This window comes from Pistacia vera, unplaced genomic scaffold (genome assembly GCF_008641045.1).
Source record: "Pistacia vera cultivar Batoury unplaced genomic scaffold, PisVer_v2 Contig298, whole genome shotgun sequence".
NCBI classification, from domain to species: Eukaryota; Viridiplantae; Streptophyta; class Magnoliopsida; order Sapindales; family Anacardiaceae; genus Pistacia; species Pistacia vera.
The window spans coordinates 989,974-1,008,865 of NW_022196110.1; the positions used below are offsets into that span (position 1 = coordinate 989,974).

The following is an 18,892-nucleotide window of genomic DNA, read 5'->3' on the forward strand; positions in this document are numbered from 1 at the left end:
TAAATGGAATAAACATTCCTTATGAATGAATAATCTTTTGTCCTTAAGGAACAGCCGTTCCTCTCTAAGGAATGATTGTTCATACTTAGTCAAAATTATTAATTGACATAATAGTATCAACTCTGTTTTTATGTTAGGATTGTAAGATAAAATTGTGAGATTGAATTATAAATGTAATATTTTTGTTTATAATAATGTAATATCATTTGGGTCGTATATAGTACGGCATCATATCAAACCTTTAAACCTTTACCTAATATTAGGTATTTTGATGGCTGTAATACATAACTATTTAATCGCATTAATATCATATTTATGATGCACTGTGTCATTCTAGATAAATAGTTAATGCGATTTAAGTATGAGTATGACACCGTGATAAACCCTTTTAACTATATTCATACGACGCACAGATCCATAAATTACGGAGAGTACCCTTATTATGAAGAGAAATGTCACGTCAAAAGTCTTTGTATATAGGTACTGAAAATTGTACATCTCCTGTATCAATTTACGGACTTTCTCATCAGCTTAATTAATTCTTCAGTGCCTCGTGTAAAACGATTCCATAATTTACCAAAAATAATTAAAACTAAAATCTCTTCCCCATTAGTTCATGAACCAGAGAATGTTGGAATCCAAATTGGTAATTCCAGTCTCATTTAATTTATTGTTTATACATTACACTAAATGAATGCTCAAAGTTGTAGTTAATAGAAGAGTAAACGACTTTTTCTCACCCAAGGTTTGCCTTAATGACACTTTTTTACCAAAAAAGTTTTAAAATATCACTTTCTCATCCAAAGTTCCTATTTTGTTAATACCCAACATACATTTCACTTTCTCAGCTGGCATTTGATGAGTTATTAGGAGCCAGGGTAAGATGTGTTTTTTGGGTTTTGTAGATTGGGGGCCAATGGATTGAATGGTGGTGATCGATTGAATATTCGCTGTCAAAATCAGTCGAAAATCAGCTAAGAACAAGAAACCCTAACCTTGCGATGGCCAGCAATCGAAGTGAGAGGGTTTTTGTAGATATGAGACCAACGGTTCAAATGATGGTGAAAGAGAAAATTTTCATCTTGGGATCGACTTTTGTTAGTAACCAAATATCAACTTTGGGTGAAAAAATAGTATTTTGAAATTTTTTGGGTGAAAAATGTCATTAAAGGCAAACTTTGGGTGGAAAAAAGTCGTTTACTCTTAATAGAATAATTTATACACGTATAAAATGTAATAAAGCAAGAATCATTATTGTTAAAAAACTCTCAAAAAGTGTATATTTACTTTTTATAAATCATAGTGATAAATAAATATACAAATATACTGTTTCTCAAAGAAGATTCCAAGGAGTGGCTGTCTGTCTATCAATTACAAAGTCTTAAAGAGGCTGCCAGTTGGTGCAAGAATGCATCCTTATCTCTTACTAAAGCTATATTTATACATATAAAATATCAAATGTATGCAAATAATATCAAAATCTCTTTCATGAAAATCTTTTTCAATGAGCAGTTTCTAATAAGTTAATCTACATCATCTATCAAGCAATTAATAGACCTTTTTAATTGTGTTATTCATAATGTAGTTTCAAAGGTTTTATGAAAAACCCTATTGAAAATATCAAATATCAAATATCCTATTACAAAATTACAATAAACTTCTGATATGAGTATTTTTAATCTTTCTTTTACGAGAAATTTAAAAGAATATTGACGAAAATGTTGATATTGAAATCCAGACTTAATTAGGGTTTAGATCTTGAAATTATTGGCATTCAACATGATCTTCTAGAGAGTTAATTTTGGATGTATATGTGAAAATAGTTTTAGTTTTCTTAAGTTAATAATTTTGACATCCGTTATAGATGCATGCGCAACATTAACCTCCTTCTTTGACGATAATTTAAAAGGATTGATGAAATCCAGACTTAATTAGAGATTTAGATCTTGAAATATAATTATTAATTAATGGACTTCAATGATCTTCTAGAATGCCAAATTTATATTTAATTGGTGATCCCAAAAAAAATATATGCTTTCAAATGTCAATTTCTGCATTGGAAAAGAGGGAGAACGAGAAAAAGAAACTTTATATTATGACAACTATTAATCAAAGAATAAAAATATCATCAAGGAAAGCAATTCAACGTTTTTCAAGGACAGACTTTCAATCAACAAATTCTGCCTCTTATAAAAATTTTATTTTCAGATTTATTAATTATTTTGATGTTTAGTCAAATAATATAAAATTTATATATATATATATATATATTTACGATTTTATTATATGAGCATATAAATGAGATATCTCTTTCTTTTTATATATATGGTTATTTTCTAGTCACAATGTCTTAACGTAATTTTGCCAGGATCATGCATTTATATTATGGAATTTGAGTTATAAAATTTTATTTCAATCCAAAATGAATCCAACAATATGTAAACATTATTCAAATAATTATTATTAGAATGTCTTTACTAGAAAATAACTGTGTATATTCTTTAATCAAAACATTTTAATATTAATTTTTCAAATACAAATTCTCGATCATCTTTTTCAACACTAAAAGATCAAATTTAAAAAAAAAAAAATATGGATGTTTATTTTCTTAAAATGATCTAAATTTTTTGTTTCCCATTAGTAATAAACATGATTTGATTTTGAAAAATATGAAGAAAATATAATTGCATCTAGAATGTCGTTGAAATTAAAAGCATTTTGATAAAATAAAAAAAGCATGGTGTTGACTTTATAATATGGAAATCGTTGAGTAAAGGAAGGGGTTTTGATGTTTGGTCAATTACATACATAGTTGAAATGCTTTATTGATCTTCGAGAAAATTGGCTTTGATTTGGATCAAGTCCTTTTCCATTTATTAGGAGAGGAACTCGTTTGTATGCAGTAAGAAGCTTAAAACAAGGAAAACATTTTTTTAATTCGTCCACTTCAAAAGCAGACCACATTTTATTGAGTTATTGATCAAAAGCTATTACTTTTGAAACTTTGATGCATCTCAAAGATTAAAATGCAAATCAATTTGATTCTCATTCAGATGTAAGAGATTTCAAGTGATTTGGATCCAGGACAGGGGGAAAAGTGTAAAAAAATTAAATATATGGGACCCATTAATTTTATATCAATCTTTTTTCAAAAGATTTTTGTAAGGCTTGGTGGGTTTCATGGCTACTAATGGCTTGCTTTTTTATTGATTATTGTTAGATAAATTTTAATATATTTTCAAACTTCAATCTTACAATACAAAATTAATTTATGGTTGATTTGATACGATTTCTTCTTATAGAATTTATAAAAGTAGAATTTATTAAAATAGATCTTTTTTGAGAATTAAAATTGATTAATTATTAGGTTAAAAAAAAAATTAAAAAGCTTTCTAGGCTAAAATTACTTGAAAAAACATTTTAATATACAAAAATATAAAATAATATATATAATTTCAATGCTATAAATAAATTTAAAAAGAAATTAGGGAAGAAGCCACAATGTTTTTTCAATTTTATAATCACTTTTGAGATGTAAAGAAATAAATTTTAATGTGTTTATAATTTCCAAATAAGCTCTTTTGATTAATAAATAAACCCAAATAATTAATGGATTCACGTTTTGTTTAAGTTTGTATTTTTTGTGCTTTTTTTGTAATAAAAAGAGTAATATTATGTTGATAAACGAATTTCATAAATTTTTTCTTATAAATTTAATATGATAATTGATAATTAATTTCTGATTTATTAATTGTTACGTTGAATTTATAAAAAAAAAAATTTGAAAAATTTGTTCACCAATCTATCTTTATCTTTATTGTAATACAAATGATAATAATGCATGCTTTTTTTTGTAACTGTGGTTAAATAACTACACTTTACTCTTGTTTACTCTTTAGGCACTATTAATTTAAAGTAGAGTAAGATGATTGTGAGAGAAACAAAATTCTTCTTCTCGGAACCTCTGTTCTTTCTTTTATAAGAAACAATAAATGTGATGTGATTTAAGATAAGGATTTTACGGCATAGAATAGATTAATACAGTTGATTTGATTGAAAGATTGGATTAATAGGACAAATTTTCACCCTTGGTTGTTCTTTCCGGAGTTAAAAAAAGGAGTTAAAAAGGTATTAAAACTTTATGGGGCGTTTGGTGGAAGGTTACGGGATTACTGGTTAAGTGGTGTTATATTATTTGATTATTATATTTGATTGTTAAATAAAATAAAATTTTGATAATTTTTAAATACTAAAAATAATTACTATTTATAATATTAGAGGTAATCTGATTACCAATGATCTTATATTACTTTATTATTATATTTGGTTGTTAAATAAAATAAGATTTCGGTAATCTTTAAATACTAAAAGTTGTTACTATTTATAATATTGGAGGTAATTTGATTATCTTTATTTTCTTATATATTGTAAGATTACTTGGATAATTTTTTTTTGTTACAATTCTATCTCTTATTAATAAAATTTTAGGACAATAATACCCTTATTTTTAAATTTATTTACATGAATCTTGCTTTTACTATTTCACCCAAATTAATTAACTTTTGGGATAAAATTACCCTTGAAATCAAAACAAATTTCAGCTTATCCAAGCCACCACCCCCACCCACCTGTTGCCGCCAGCCAAACCACCGTCGGTCATCGCTGGAAGTCGTTGGAAGTCACCTGGAGTCGCCAAAAAGGGCCATATTGAGGCCTCCCGGTCACGGTGGGCTGCTCATGGTGACTTTCGACGGTGGTTTGCGGTGGCGGCAGGCGGTGGCAAGGTGGTGGGGCTGAGTTCGTTATAAATTAAAGTTTTATATAAGCGGGGTGTTTTAGCTAAATTTGAAATATTAGGGGTTAAAAAAATTATTTAAAAATTAATAATAAAAATAATATTATATTAATATTTAAAAAGAAGGCAATTTAGTAATTTAAATAACATACCAACCAAATTTATTTCTCCTAACCAAACATATTAATATAAAATACCTACTAATTTTTTCCAACTAACCAAACATATTTTCTTAAAGATTCTCAGTAATTTTCAAGGTAATATAAGATTCCAGTAATCTAACATTTCCAGAACCAAACGCACCCTAAAGGTTAGCCTGGTGGTTAAGAAGACTTGCTCATTTTATTAATTTTTTGGGTTCAAACCACTTTGAGGTTACCTATTACATTTATGATTTACCTGAAATATTAAATTTGTAAAGTGTTCAATGGGCTTTCAAGATTAGTTAAGTTACGTACAAGCTAACTCAGATGCCTCTGTTATATAAAAAAAATGGTATGAAATTAAATATGATGTGATTTAAGATATCTACTTAATCCCAATAATTCAAGTGATATCCAACATATCTAAACTTGTTATGTCTAAGAAGAATGAGAATAAGTTAGAGGATTAAATAATAGTTGATGAATTGATAAATGAGGTAAATATAGCTTAAAGGAGTTTACTAATGAAATGAAAATATATAGAAGGATGAATTGATAAACAAGGTTTGATTGACTAATAGTTCTTTAATAAACAGAAAGATGTTTGATTGTTAATTGGAAGAGATGAAGATGTGGGTAAAAAAATCATTTCGGCCTCATTTGGATTGAGAGATTTTAAATAAATGATTTCGTAAATCCATGGATTTTGTAAAATCCTTTGTTTGTTTTCTTTTAAAAAAAAAAAAAGTTGAAATCCACAGATTTTGAAAAATCCACACCCCTGCAGAATCCTTCATTTTGGGTTTTATATCCCACACAGGTGGGATTTTGCCAGATCCATCAGTTTTGATAAATGAGAGATTTGTAATATTTTAATTTTTCAAAATATTATTGTTAATAATTTAATATCCCAATAATTACCTTTTACCCTAGTTAAAAGAAATATATTTGTTGTTCTCTTTTTTTGAATTCTTCACCTTTATATCACCAGTATCTTCAGAGCACACTAAAGAAATAATCTACCTGTGAGTTTCATTCTTTTGATTATTATTTTCAATTTCTTATTTGCAAATTTTTTTTATTATTTCAATTTCTCATTAGTGAGTCTTTTTGTTATTTGGTTGAAAACTTATTAGTGGTGACTTTTTATTATTCATGAAATATAAAATCAACGAAGCCATTGCAAGTAACCCTCGGGCTTGTCATATATATAAGTTCTTTTACAAAGCAATGAGTCTCACAATATATAGATTGGGGGCAAACTCTGGTTCTATGTTACAATTTTGCCTATGAGCTTTCTTGTGCTATATATTGACACTAATTTTCTATATAGATATTGTTATGTTATATATTTTAATATGAAATTACTCAACTATTAAAGTTACCATGAATAAAGATAGTTGATAATATATTATAGTAACTTGGAATTCTTTTTTTTTTTTTTTTTTTTTTTTACCAAATCACAAAAAATCATTTATTATAATTAGATTTTTCTATCAAACATAATTTAACTTGTACTTATTTAGATGAAAGCTGAATTTTTGTTTGTTTTGCATATTGAGGGTAAAGTTGGAAATTTTTTATCAAATCCATAGATTGTATTCATCTAACCAAACATGAGTGCATGAAAATTTGAATAAACAATCTATGGATTTTATATTTAAACCAAATAATGGAATTTATCAAATATATGGATTTTGAATCCATGGATTGTACAAAATCCATAGATTTTAAAACCTCTAAATCCGAACGAGGCATAACATTCACTTCTTTTAATTCAATTCAGTTGTTGGCCCAATTTTCAACATCACCCTATTTCCAGTGGGTTAAATGTTTATAAATTAAAATATGGACAAATATAATAAATCACAAAACTTTCACGTATCAAATAGTTTAACTATTGAATAATATTCTATATGTATGTGATGTTGAAATGTAGTAATTAATGTAATATTATATAATATAACATTAAATTATTGTAATGAAAATTTTAGAATATCACTAAAAGTATTTAATATTACTCATAATTACATGAAATCTATATAATTATTTGCTATACATTCCAATAAGATCATGTTTTAAAATATGTCACAGTGCTTAATATATAAAAATAATCCAAAAAAATTTCTGGGTTATTTCTATGGAATAAAAAACAAATGGCCTGTTTGTTATACTTTTTAAAAATGGTATTTTGAAAAAGTGTTTTAAGTTGAGTTGAGTTGAATCAAATCGAATTAGATCTGAATATGAAAATGTGTTTGGTAAAATATCTGAAAATTATATCAGAATTAGATAAAATGTTGCATAGTTGTTTGGTACATTTTTTAAAAAAGGTTTTTAAGACAGAATAGTTATTTGGTATATTTTGTGAAAATATTTATACTATTTTTAACCCCCTATATTTATTAATTTAGCTAAATACCCCACAATAAAAGTTTAAAAATTAACTAAAGTACCCTAGTAACGTAAGAGGACAGCCAACCATCGGCCACCACCGTCGTACGGCAGTTGGCAGTTGCTAGAACGATGCACGATCGATTGAATCTGATCGATCGTGTGTCGATATAGTCGTTTTTGGCCAGATCTACGGCCAGAATATGGCTGTTGACGCTTTGCCCATCGTTAATGGCCAGATCTCGGCTAGAATCTGGCCATCAACAACCAGATGTTTGGCCATCAGCAGCTAGATGTCTGGCCATAGTTCTGGTTGTTTCTGGCAAGATTGGTGCACGACCGGCCAGATTTGGCCGGTTGTGTGCTGTTTCGGCCACGTCGGTCGGTGGTAGTTGACGGCGGTGGTCTTGGGTGGATTAATTTTCAGATTGGAAGGAGACAAAAATGAGGAGGAGAGAGAAAAAATGTTTTCAGTTAAATAGAGTTAGATAATCTGAAAACAGGTCCCACCCTCTTTTTATTTTTAAACAAAAAATCTTATTTGAGTTGGATTAACTTGTAAGTAAACAAACACATATTCTGTTTTTTAATCCAAATAAGATAACAGAATAATGATTTAGAATACTGCAACAAATAGGGGCAAAAGATTTCCCTTGATCAACCTTCTAACATCATGATGGTGATGCAAACTTATGGCATAGTTAATATAAAGAAGTCTAGAGTTATGGAGAATTCTTCCATCAGTTTTAATATAAAGAAGGCATTTTCTAAGATCTTTAACATATTCATTGTTCAAATTTTTGCATGATAAAACAAAGTTTATACCTTCAGGCTTCGGTGTCTGGAAGACCACAATCTCATACATGAAAAAAACAACCAAAAAAGAAGCAACTTTAATGTATGTTTACAGTAACTGTGTCTGTTATTAACGTAGAAAGAACTTGATGCTATTCATCGTTGTCTTCATCATCTTCTCGCCCATTTGTGGCATTCCTGTTGACACCGGAGGCAAGTTCAGCTTCGATGGACTTGGAATGTATCTTCTCATATACTCTAGACCGGAAGGGAGAATCTTATAATAAACTAATTTCGTTAGAAATTAAATATAGATGAATAGGTGCATTATCTAATTAACTCTTGAATAATACTTTGGGTACTAATGGATGAGTACTAATTTGTGTACTAACTAAAGCATAGTACCCGTACTATGCGCATAGTACGGGTACTATGCTTTAGTTAGTACACAAATTAGTACTCATCCATTAGTACCCATAGCATCACTCTTAACTCTTTAAGTGTAACAGGCCTTGTTCCATTAATTCTGGGTTATTTTCGTAAAAGCCTAAAATTAAACTTTTTAATTAAATACTCTATTAAGAAAGTTTTAATAATTTAATCTTGATTAATTTTACATTAAAACTCTATCCATATGACAATTAATAATTTACATGTGTATCCTTATAGAATATAAATAATTGGAATTCGCTACCATTTTACCCTCAAATTGCATTTTAATCCGTTGAGATCGTTTTTCATCTAATGGATAAAGAAAATTGTCACAATTTATACAAATATAAACATAATCTCAATTTGATGAATCTAATCATTAAATACTTGGTCAAGATTATTATTTAAGTCCTTGAAAAAATTTTAAGGTGATATTTTTATTTCATTTAGAAGTCACGAATTTCATATATGAGGATTATAGTTCACATTGCTTATAAGTACTCTTGCCTAACTAGCTAGGATATATATATATATATATATATCAAGGATGTCCAGACTAACATGCTCTATCTCAGCTAATCTCCCGAAGCTTTGAAGTTAACGATCAGATGATTATATTCATATGGTTCCACCTTTTATTCTAATAAAAAGAAAACATATTATTAACAAGAGTTACTCTATCCACTTATGATTTAGATAGACACGGCCTTAATAGTCAAAGTGTGAATTTAATATTCAATTAAGGTATTTACATTAAATATTAATTATCTGGCCTACTCAATGTATTCCAAATACACTAGTGTTTTGCCCAAAAGAACTATGTCTCTCATATATGACTTACTCATGTAAATAATTTTTTATATTGATAAAGTTTAGGAGCCTTAATATATTGTATAGTTTATCACGAATAAAACTGTTTTATCCATTATTTCAATATTTATCATCAAAAAACATTTTCTATCCAGAAAATACTCCTAACATGATGATATCCCCAAACTTGGAGTAAAAATCGAAACTGGGATCCACAAACTCATTTTTGTCGGCGAATTAAGGATTCAGAATAATAGATCGTATGTAATCACATACATGAGGGAGAAGCCTGACCACTGCAATTCCAGTAAAATCTATTTGCCACAAATGATTACCAATAACTTGAGGGAGCAAGAAAAATTTAAAAAAAAAAATCCTAGAACAAGACCCACATGCTACTCAAGTTCAGTTTCCCACTCTGGGTGTTCGTGGGAACTACCACTCGAATATTTAAAATTCTCTGGTGTCTCGTGAGATTTTATAGAATGAATAATCAGAATAAGTATATACCCAATCACATGTATAGCTGAGTTAGTAAGAAGCACCGACTTGTCACTCAAGACATGGTGTGGTTCAAGAGGAGTGCGTGAAGTAATCTTTTGAATGAGCCTTAGAATTAGTAGAAATGATGCCATTAGTGTTAGAATTATTTATAATTCTTATAAAGTGGTCCATGTGAATTAAATATAATATAAGGTTTAGTAATAATCAATTTAATTAAAGGGTATATTGGTCTTTAACCTTTGATGGAAAGTTTGCATCAGTTAATAAAATAACTGATGTTTGCAGTTAATTAAATAATTGCAATATAAAAGGTGGGTCCTCTCTCTATTCTTAAGATATGCTAAAATTTTTTCTTTATCCATCAAGAGAGTTTGCGATTACAGAAGAGAAGAAAGAGAGAGAAATGCTGCCTATTTTTGATTCAATCAAGATTCAAGTTTTAATTTTCAAACTATGGAATCAAGTATGTATTTCTTTTATATATATGTCAAAGTTCATCAAGTTTTAAGATCCTATAACTTTATATTTGTGTAACTTAGGGCATAGAAACATGAATTGATTATTGATTATTTGCTTATGATGAGTTTACTTTTAAGTTTACATGTGGTATAGAGCCAGGTTTCAGGTTTAGAGACTGATGAATTTCCATTACGTTATTTTTAGGGTTCTTATGGGATGTAGAAATTAATTGGGTTTTTGGAAATTGTGAAATAGGAATGGTTTGGGTAAAATAGATTTAAGAAAGTAGTTTGGGTTTAGAAATTAACAAATTGGAAGGCTGGAAAATTATTCTGAAATGCAAATTTTCAAAATCCAGAACCTTTTGCATTTTCAAAATCCAGAACCTTTTTTTAATAAAAAAAAAAATAATTTTCCAGAAATTCGGAATATGAAGTTTACCTAATTTTTCCAGAAATTGGGGTCAATAATTGACCCATAAAATATTGACCCAACCCAATGATTAAAGCCTTATTAAGTGAGCCTAATTTTCAAATCCATTAAGAATAACCCATGAAGAAGCCCAAACCTTTTTGGTCAAATGGGTCAATCCAAATAGGTTAAAATGGGCTGACCCGAACTGAAAAATGGGTCAAATCGACCCGATCAGGATCCAAAAAGGGTGATCTAGACCTGTCAACGGGTTAAACCGGTTTAGACTATTGACTGAACCGATTCATGGTTAAAGTTAACGGTCAACCGTTAAAGTTAACGGCCAATGGTTAAAGTTAACGGTCAACCGTCAAAGTTAACGGTGACAATCAAAATTAACAATGAGGGTCGAATCAATCAAATTTTGTCCTTAATGTTCGTTTAGGCATGTGAAATGTGTATAAGTTTTTAAAGTATAATTTTTTTAGAGAAAAAGTTTGATAACTATATTATGTATAATTTGTTAGTCACCAAAGTGGCCAAATTAAAATGATTATGCCATAAATATCAAACTAAATAAGATTCAATTACTCATGATCATTAGATGCTTTAATGAGATGACATAATGTATTGGACATGAGTAATTTGAAGTTTATATGTTATAAGATAGTTAAGGATCGCCCAAATGTGGATTAGTTAATCCTATAATTATGAACATAATAGTGGTTAATTAATGTACTTGATTAGGTGTGTTTAGTATGTCCAAAGATAACAAACATGTCTAACTAAAGTACATTTAATTACCAATTAAGAAAACTTATAAAAGATTGCATCAATTAAGTTTAATTATCGTATACTGATATTTCTCCCAAAGGAGATTTTCAATATATATTTATGTTTTAATGATAATAAATTTTAATATCTGAATCTGAAATTATGTATAAGGTATAAAACTCAAAGCATTAATGTGTAAGCATAATTTTTGTTTTTGCAGCATCTGCTCTTTATGCCTCATCTATTATTAAGTTTAATGAGTTCAATTATAATGAATGGAGTGAACAAGTCGAGTATCACTTGGGTGTTCAAAATCTCGACCTTGCACTCATGACAGAGAAACCAGCTGATCTCACTGAGAACAACACTGATGAAGAAAGGTCTTTCCATAAGAAATGGGAGAGATCGAATAGATTGAGCCTAAAATATTTACGGATGACAGTGGTGAGTGAAATCAAGACCTCACTTCCTACCACAGAATATGCTAGGGAATTTATGAGATTAGCCAAAGAGACTTCTCAGTCTAAGGCCGCTGACAAGTCCTGCACGAGGGCATTAATGAGTAGGTTGACCACCATGAAATATGATGGTTCTCGTAGCATGTATGAACATGTGACTGAGATGTCAAATATAGCAGCAAGAATTAGAAACATGGGAATGTCTGTGGACGAAAGTTTCCTTGTTAAGTTTGTCATTAACTCTTTACCTCCTTAGTTTAGTCTATTTCAAATTAATTATAACACAATTAAAGATAAATGGAATATGACTGAGCTTCAAACTAAGTTAGTTCAAAAGGAGGAAAGATTGAAGAAACCAGGAGTTCATTTTGTTAATCTTGTGGGCTCGTCCAGAGTTAAGAACTAATCCAACAAGAAGTATGGAAAGGGCAAAAGGCCACTGAAGATTATGAGTCTTCTGCCCAAGTCCATAAGAAGGATAAGACTAAAGAAAAATGTCATTTCTGTAAGAAAGTTGGACACTATATGAGGGATTGCCTGAAACGTAAGGCATGGTTCGAAAAGAAAGGTAAGACTAGTGCTTTTGTATGTTTCGAATCATATTTATCGGAAGTTCCTTATAATACTTGGTGGATTGATTCTGGATGTACCACTCATATCTCTAATACTTTGCAGGGATTCCTTATGACCTAGATCATAAACGACAATGAAAGATTTGTGTATATAGGGAATCGAGTCAAAGCACGAGTTGAAGCCATTAGAACTTATCGTTTAATTTTAAATACTGGACATCATTTAGATTTGTTTAATACTCTTTATGTACCGGAGTTATCCCGTAATTTTATCTAAACTTGATTTAGAAGGATATTCTTTTAAGTTCGGGAATGAATGTTTCAGTTATTTAAATATAATTGTTTAATTGGTTCTGGTGTGCTTTGTGATGGATTGTACAAATTACATCTTGATAGTTTGTTTGCTGAGACATTATTGACCCTACATCATAATATAGGAACAAAATGTGCTTCTGTGGATGAGAAATCTGCTTATTTATGGCATAAGCGTTTAGGCCATATATCAAGAGAAATGATGCAAAGATTAGTAAATGATGAAGTTTTACCTAATTTGGACTTTACTGATCTTTGAGTTTGTGTGGATTGTATCAAAGGAAAACAAACCACATCCACAATTAAGAAAGCAGCCACAAGAAGCACATAACTCCTTGAATTAATACATACCGATATATGTGGTCCTTTTGATGTACCTTCTTTTAGTGGAGAAAGATATTTCATCACTTTTATAGATGATCTTTCACGTTATGGATATATCTATTTATCGCATGAAAAATCTCAGTCTGTTAATATCCTAGAGGTATTCATTAATGAAGTTGAGAGATAATTAGATAGAAAGATGAAAGTAGTACGATCAGATAGAGGTGGTGAATATTATGGTAAATACAATGAATCTGGACAATGTCTAGGTCCATTTGCTAAATTCCTGGAAAGTCAAGGCATATGTACCCAATACACAATGCCAGGAACATTGCAACAGAATGGTGTTGCAGAAAGGCGTAACCGAAAGTTAATGGATATGGTTAGGAGTATGTTAAGTCATTCCTCATTACCCTCATCATTGTGGATATATGCATTAAAGACTGTTGTATATTTATTAAATAGGGTTCCTAGTAAGGCAGTTCCAAAGACTCATTTTGAACTGTGGACAGGAGGCACCTATATGTTTGGGGTTGCCTAGCAGAAGTCAAGATTTATAATCCACATGAAAAGAAACTAGACTCAAGAACGACCAGTGGTTTTTTCATTGGTTATCCAGAAAAATCTAAAGGGTATCGTTTTTACTATCCTAGCCATAGTACGAGAATAGTTGAGACTGAAAATGCAAGGTTTATTGAGAATGGTGAAACCAGTGGGAGTGTTGAACCACGTAAAGTGGATATTCAAGAATTCAGGGTACAGGTCCCTATGCCTATGACTTCTACTAAGGTTCCTATAGTTGTTAGATGTTCTAATAACAATCAAGAACAACAGATAATTGAGCAAACACTACCTGATAATTTAGTAATCAATAAACCTATGGTTGGTGAGTCACATGAAGTAGTAAATGAACCACAAGAAATGGCATTAAGAAGATCTCAAAGACAAAGGAGATCTGCAATTTCTAATGATTATATGGTTTATCTACAAGAGTCTGAAATTGAATTAGGAATGAAAGCAAATCCAGTTTCGTTTTCACAAGCCCTTAAAAGTGATAATTCTATAAAATGGTTAGACGCCATGAAAGAAGAGTTAAAATCAATAGAATACAATGAAGTCTAAGATCTAATAGTATTGCCTGAAGGTTGTAGAACAGTCGGGTGTAAATGGGTCTTTAAGACCAAGCGTGACTCTAATGGCAATATTGAACGGTACAAGGCCAGACTTGTTGCCAAAAGTTTTACTCAGAAAGATGGTGTTGATTACAACGAGACTTTTTTGCTAGTTTCCTTAAAGGACTCGTTCAGAATTATTATGGCAATGATAACTCATTATGATCTAGAGCTTCATTAAATAGATGTGAAAACTGCCTTTCTGAATGGGGATTTAGAAGAAAAAGTGTACATGGAACAACCTGATGGTTTTCCAATTGAAGGGAAGGAACACATGGTGTGTAAATTAAAGAAATCTATATACGGATTAAAACAAGCTTCTAGACAGTGGTACCTCAAGTTCAATGATACCATTACTACTTTCGGATTTAAGAAAAACACTGTTGATCAATGTATATATCTGAAGGTCAATGGGAGCGCATTTGTAATTCTAGTCCTGTATGTTGATGACATTTTGCTTGCTACTAATGATCTTGGCATGATGTATGAAACCAAGAAGTTTATCTCTAAGAACTTTGAGATGAAGGATATGGGCGAGACATCCTATGTGATTGGAATTGAAATTATCCGTGATAGATCACAAGGATTGTTGGGATTGTCTCAAAAAGCTTATATCAACAAAGTTCTAGAGAGATACAAAATGGATAAGAGCTCTGCGAGTCCAGTTCCAATTCAGAAAGGTGATAAGTTGAGCCTTAAGCAATGCCCACAGATTGAATTAGAACGTAAGCAAATGGAGCATATTCCTTATGCATTAGTTGTCGGAAGTTTAATTATGCTCAGACATGTACCATACCTGACATTAGTTTTACGGTTGATTTGCTGGGTAGATATCAAAGTAATCCTGGAATGGATCATTGGCGAGCTGCAAAGAAAGTGTTAAGATATTTACAAGGGACGAAAGATCATATGCTTACTTATAAGAGATCCGATTATCTTGAGGTAGTTGGATATTCAGATTCAGATTTCGCTAGTTGTTTAGACACCAGGAAATCCACTTTTGGCTACGTATTTATGTTAGCTGGTGGAGCAGTTTCATGGAAAAGTGCAAAACAGTCTGTCATTGCTGCTTCCATTGTGGAGGCTGAGTTTGTGGCATGCTTTGACGCCACAGTTCAGGGATTATGGCTGCGAAATTTTATTTCAGGACTTGGGATTGTCGATAGTATTGCCAAGCCGCTGAAAATTTATTGTGATAATGCCGCAGCAATCTTTTTTTTTGAAAACGACAAATATTCAAAAGGTGCTAAACATATGGAATTAAAATACTTTGCCGTTAAAGAAGAAGTTCAGAATCATAGAGTGACTATTGAGCATATTAGTACCAATTTTATGATAGTAGATCCACTGACTAAAGGGCTATCACCTAAGACCTTTAATGAGCACGTTGAAAGGATGGGTATTATTGCCCGTCATGATTGATTTATAATGTATTGTATATGTTTCTTCACATTATGTTGTTTTTATGTACATAAAGCTCTTTATATTTAGTCACTCTGAGCTCTTGATATATTGTTTCTGATTGATATAAGTTATTCTGTTGTATGTTTCTTTATATTATGTTGTTTTGTATACATGAATGATAAAGATGACATAATTTGTCCTTGATAAGGGCATTATTGTTGGACCATTAAGAATTATTATAGATTGTTCTGAGTATAGAATTTGTAAAGTGATACATGGAAGGGAATATGTTGATTTAATAACATATGACCGCCATGATCCTTATAGGTTCCTACTTTATAATGTTTATATCTTGACCATTTAAGATATGACATTTAATTAATTATTATTGTGTACACATTATGTTTAATTACTAAGCTGTAAAGTTTTATTTTTATGACACATGGACCAAGTGGGAGAATGTTAGATTTATTTATAATTCTTATAAAGTGGTCCATGTGAATTAAATATAATATAAGGTTTAGTAATAATTAATTTAATTAAAGGGCATATTGGTCTTTAACCTTTGATGGAAAGGTTGCATCAGTTAATAAAATTACTGATGTTTGTAGTTAATTAAATAACTACAATATAAAAGGTGAGTTCTCTCTCTATTCTCAAGGTACGCTAAAATGTTTTCTCTATCCATCAAGAGAGTTTGCGATTACAGAAGAGAAGAAAGGGAGAGAAACGTTGCCTATTTTTGATTCAATCAAGATTCAAGTTTTAATTTTCAAACTACGGAATCAGGTATGTATTTCTTTTATATATATGTGAAAGTTCATCAAGTTTCAAGATCCCGTAACTTTATATTTGTGCAACTTAGGGCATAGAAACATGAATTGATTATTGATTTTTTTGCTTATGATGAGTTTGCTTTTAAGTTTACAATTACAAGGAGCAAGATTGTAGCCAAGAGCTTGGACACCTAGCATGACAAGAGACATGAATGGAACATAATCCAAATTAAGCTTGACGTAAAACAACTGACCAAAAAGCAAGCGACTGCAAATGAGAGTGTCAAAATCCGGAGAATTCCCTCAACCTCTCGAGAGAATGCAAATTATCCTCCATATCTCTAAGCATTTGAAATTTTAAGCAATTACGTGTATAGTTAAAGTACTTATAAGTGACTGATAAATAGTTGACATGTTTGGTAAAATGTGGCTTATAAATACATTTTATTATAAAATGACTAAAAGGGTACTACATTAAACAAGGGTATACTATGGAATTTTAAAATTAAACAAGGATAATGTGGTAATATACTTGGTCAAGCTAGTTTATAAATAGAATGCTTATAAGGAAAAAAAAAAAAAAAGTACCTCGCTCCCAACTTATTTTTTTTTACTTATAAGCTCATAAAAAGTTATAAACAAACAGATCAGCTTAATTTTAGAGCTTATAAGCTTAGACAAATACCCCCTAACTATGCCGATTTTCCAAAGGAGGGACACCTCGAAATACTGCAGCAACCTTTGCTGAGCTGCCTGAGCAGGCATTTCCCTTTCCATGCGTTTGCTCACACCTAAGATTTTTTATCTCTTGTGGAAATTTCAACAATATTTCAAGATCTTCTTATTTTGTCAATTTTAGGATATTCGTAATGTCTTTGATATCTTATAATCTCCTAATTATGTTTGTATATTGTAATTGACATGATTAGGAGATTTCGTAGATTGTATCCTCCTTATATAAAGCCTATAACTCTTACTGAATTAATCAGTGCATTGAAACATATAATTCTTCAATTAAACATGGTATTAGAGCCACTCTCTGATCTAAAAAATTTCTCAATATTGTAAAGCAGTCGCCGGAAAAATCATTGGTGAGTAATCATCTTGTCATCATCCTGCCAACACCATCTTGCCCATATCAAATCAGCCATTACCAATGTCGAAAAAAAACCATCATCAATACATAAACCTCCAGTCGAAAAACAACTCAAACACCAACCATACAACTCACACAACCAAACCATCATATCCATTTCCGTCTCAATACCATATGATTATCCCATTTGGAAATCAACTCCATCTATCCAACCAACAAATCAACCCAACAACAATCTAAATCCTACCAACTAAAACATAATATTTGGAAGATGCAAACACAAAAAATATGTCTAGAAAAAAAAAAATCAACTAAGTCCACCCAATCCCAATCCCAATTTGAAATCACTTGTCGAATCCCAAATCGGAAATCATTCATCGTCGATGCCCCACAACCGAATCCAAACCAAAACCATTTGTTTCTGCAGCCGATTTGCTTTGAACGTCGACGCCGAGAACAAATTGTTCATAACCACCAAGCCAAGGTCGTTTCTCCCAATCTGACACCGATGCCAACGAGACTAACAGTCGTCGATTCGTTGCCGCTATCCTTCTTTGGAGCTAATTGCCGAAAATCCATCACTCCTAATTTGAAATCGATGCCAACGATTCGTTGCTGTTGCTGCCTTTGACTTGTTGAGGTCATCATTCTCTAGAGCTGAGCCAAAAATCCGTAAGCTCTAATCTGCCACTTGGGACAATAAAGTGTTGCGGTCGACTTGTTGTTGCTGTCAACTGAGCCAACACCGTCTCGATTTGGTGCCATTGTCACCAGAGAAGAAGCCCTGCACGCGTCCTTGGCATTTACCATTTCGAGAGTTTGTTTCTTTTTACACTCTCTTTGTTCTCTTCTATTTAGAAAAAAGAAAATAAGAAAAAAAGTAAAAAATGTCAAAGTCGAAGTAAAAAAAAAAAAAAAAAAAATGTGTGGAGAAATTTTACAAAAAAACTTGGTTCCAAATTTGGAAGCAAGTTACTTGGAATTTAGAAGAGAGACAACTAAACCCAATATGCTCCCCAACGACAAAAAGAAAATTTTTATTGATTTTGTTGTGGAAAAGAATGCAGATATCAGATAGTCTTCATCATTTGTAGCCACAGTTAGAAATGATGGCAAGTTTTTACATATGTGTATATTTGTTTCTAATAGTGCATAGATAATTGATTCTAGTACTACTGATCATATGACATTTAATTCTAGGCATGTTTCTAACCTTAAGTCATCCTCACAAAACTTGTTTTTACTGCAAATGGTGAATCTA

The 18,892-nt window shown here is 30.7% G+C and overlaps 1 protein-coding gene across 1 annotated transcript; it reads left to right on the forward strand.

The window, feature by feature from the left end:
• Positions 1-10,326: 10,326 nt before the first annotated feature.
• Positions 10,327-12,231, forward strand: LOC116135327. The gene is made up of 2 exons (XM_031421028.1): positions 10,327-10,336; positions 11,738-12,231. The coding sequence occupies exons 1-2, from the start codon at positions 10,327-10,329 to the stop codon at positions 12,229-12,231; spliced, it is 504 nt and encodes a 167-aa protein (XP_031276888.1).
• Positions 12,232-18,892: the final 6,661 nt, after the last annotated feature.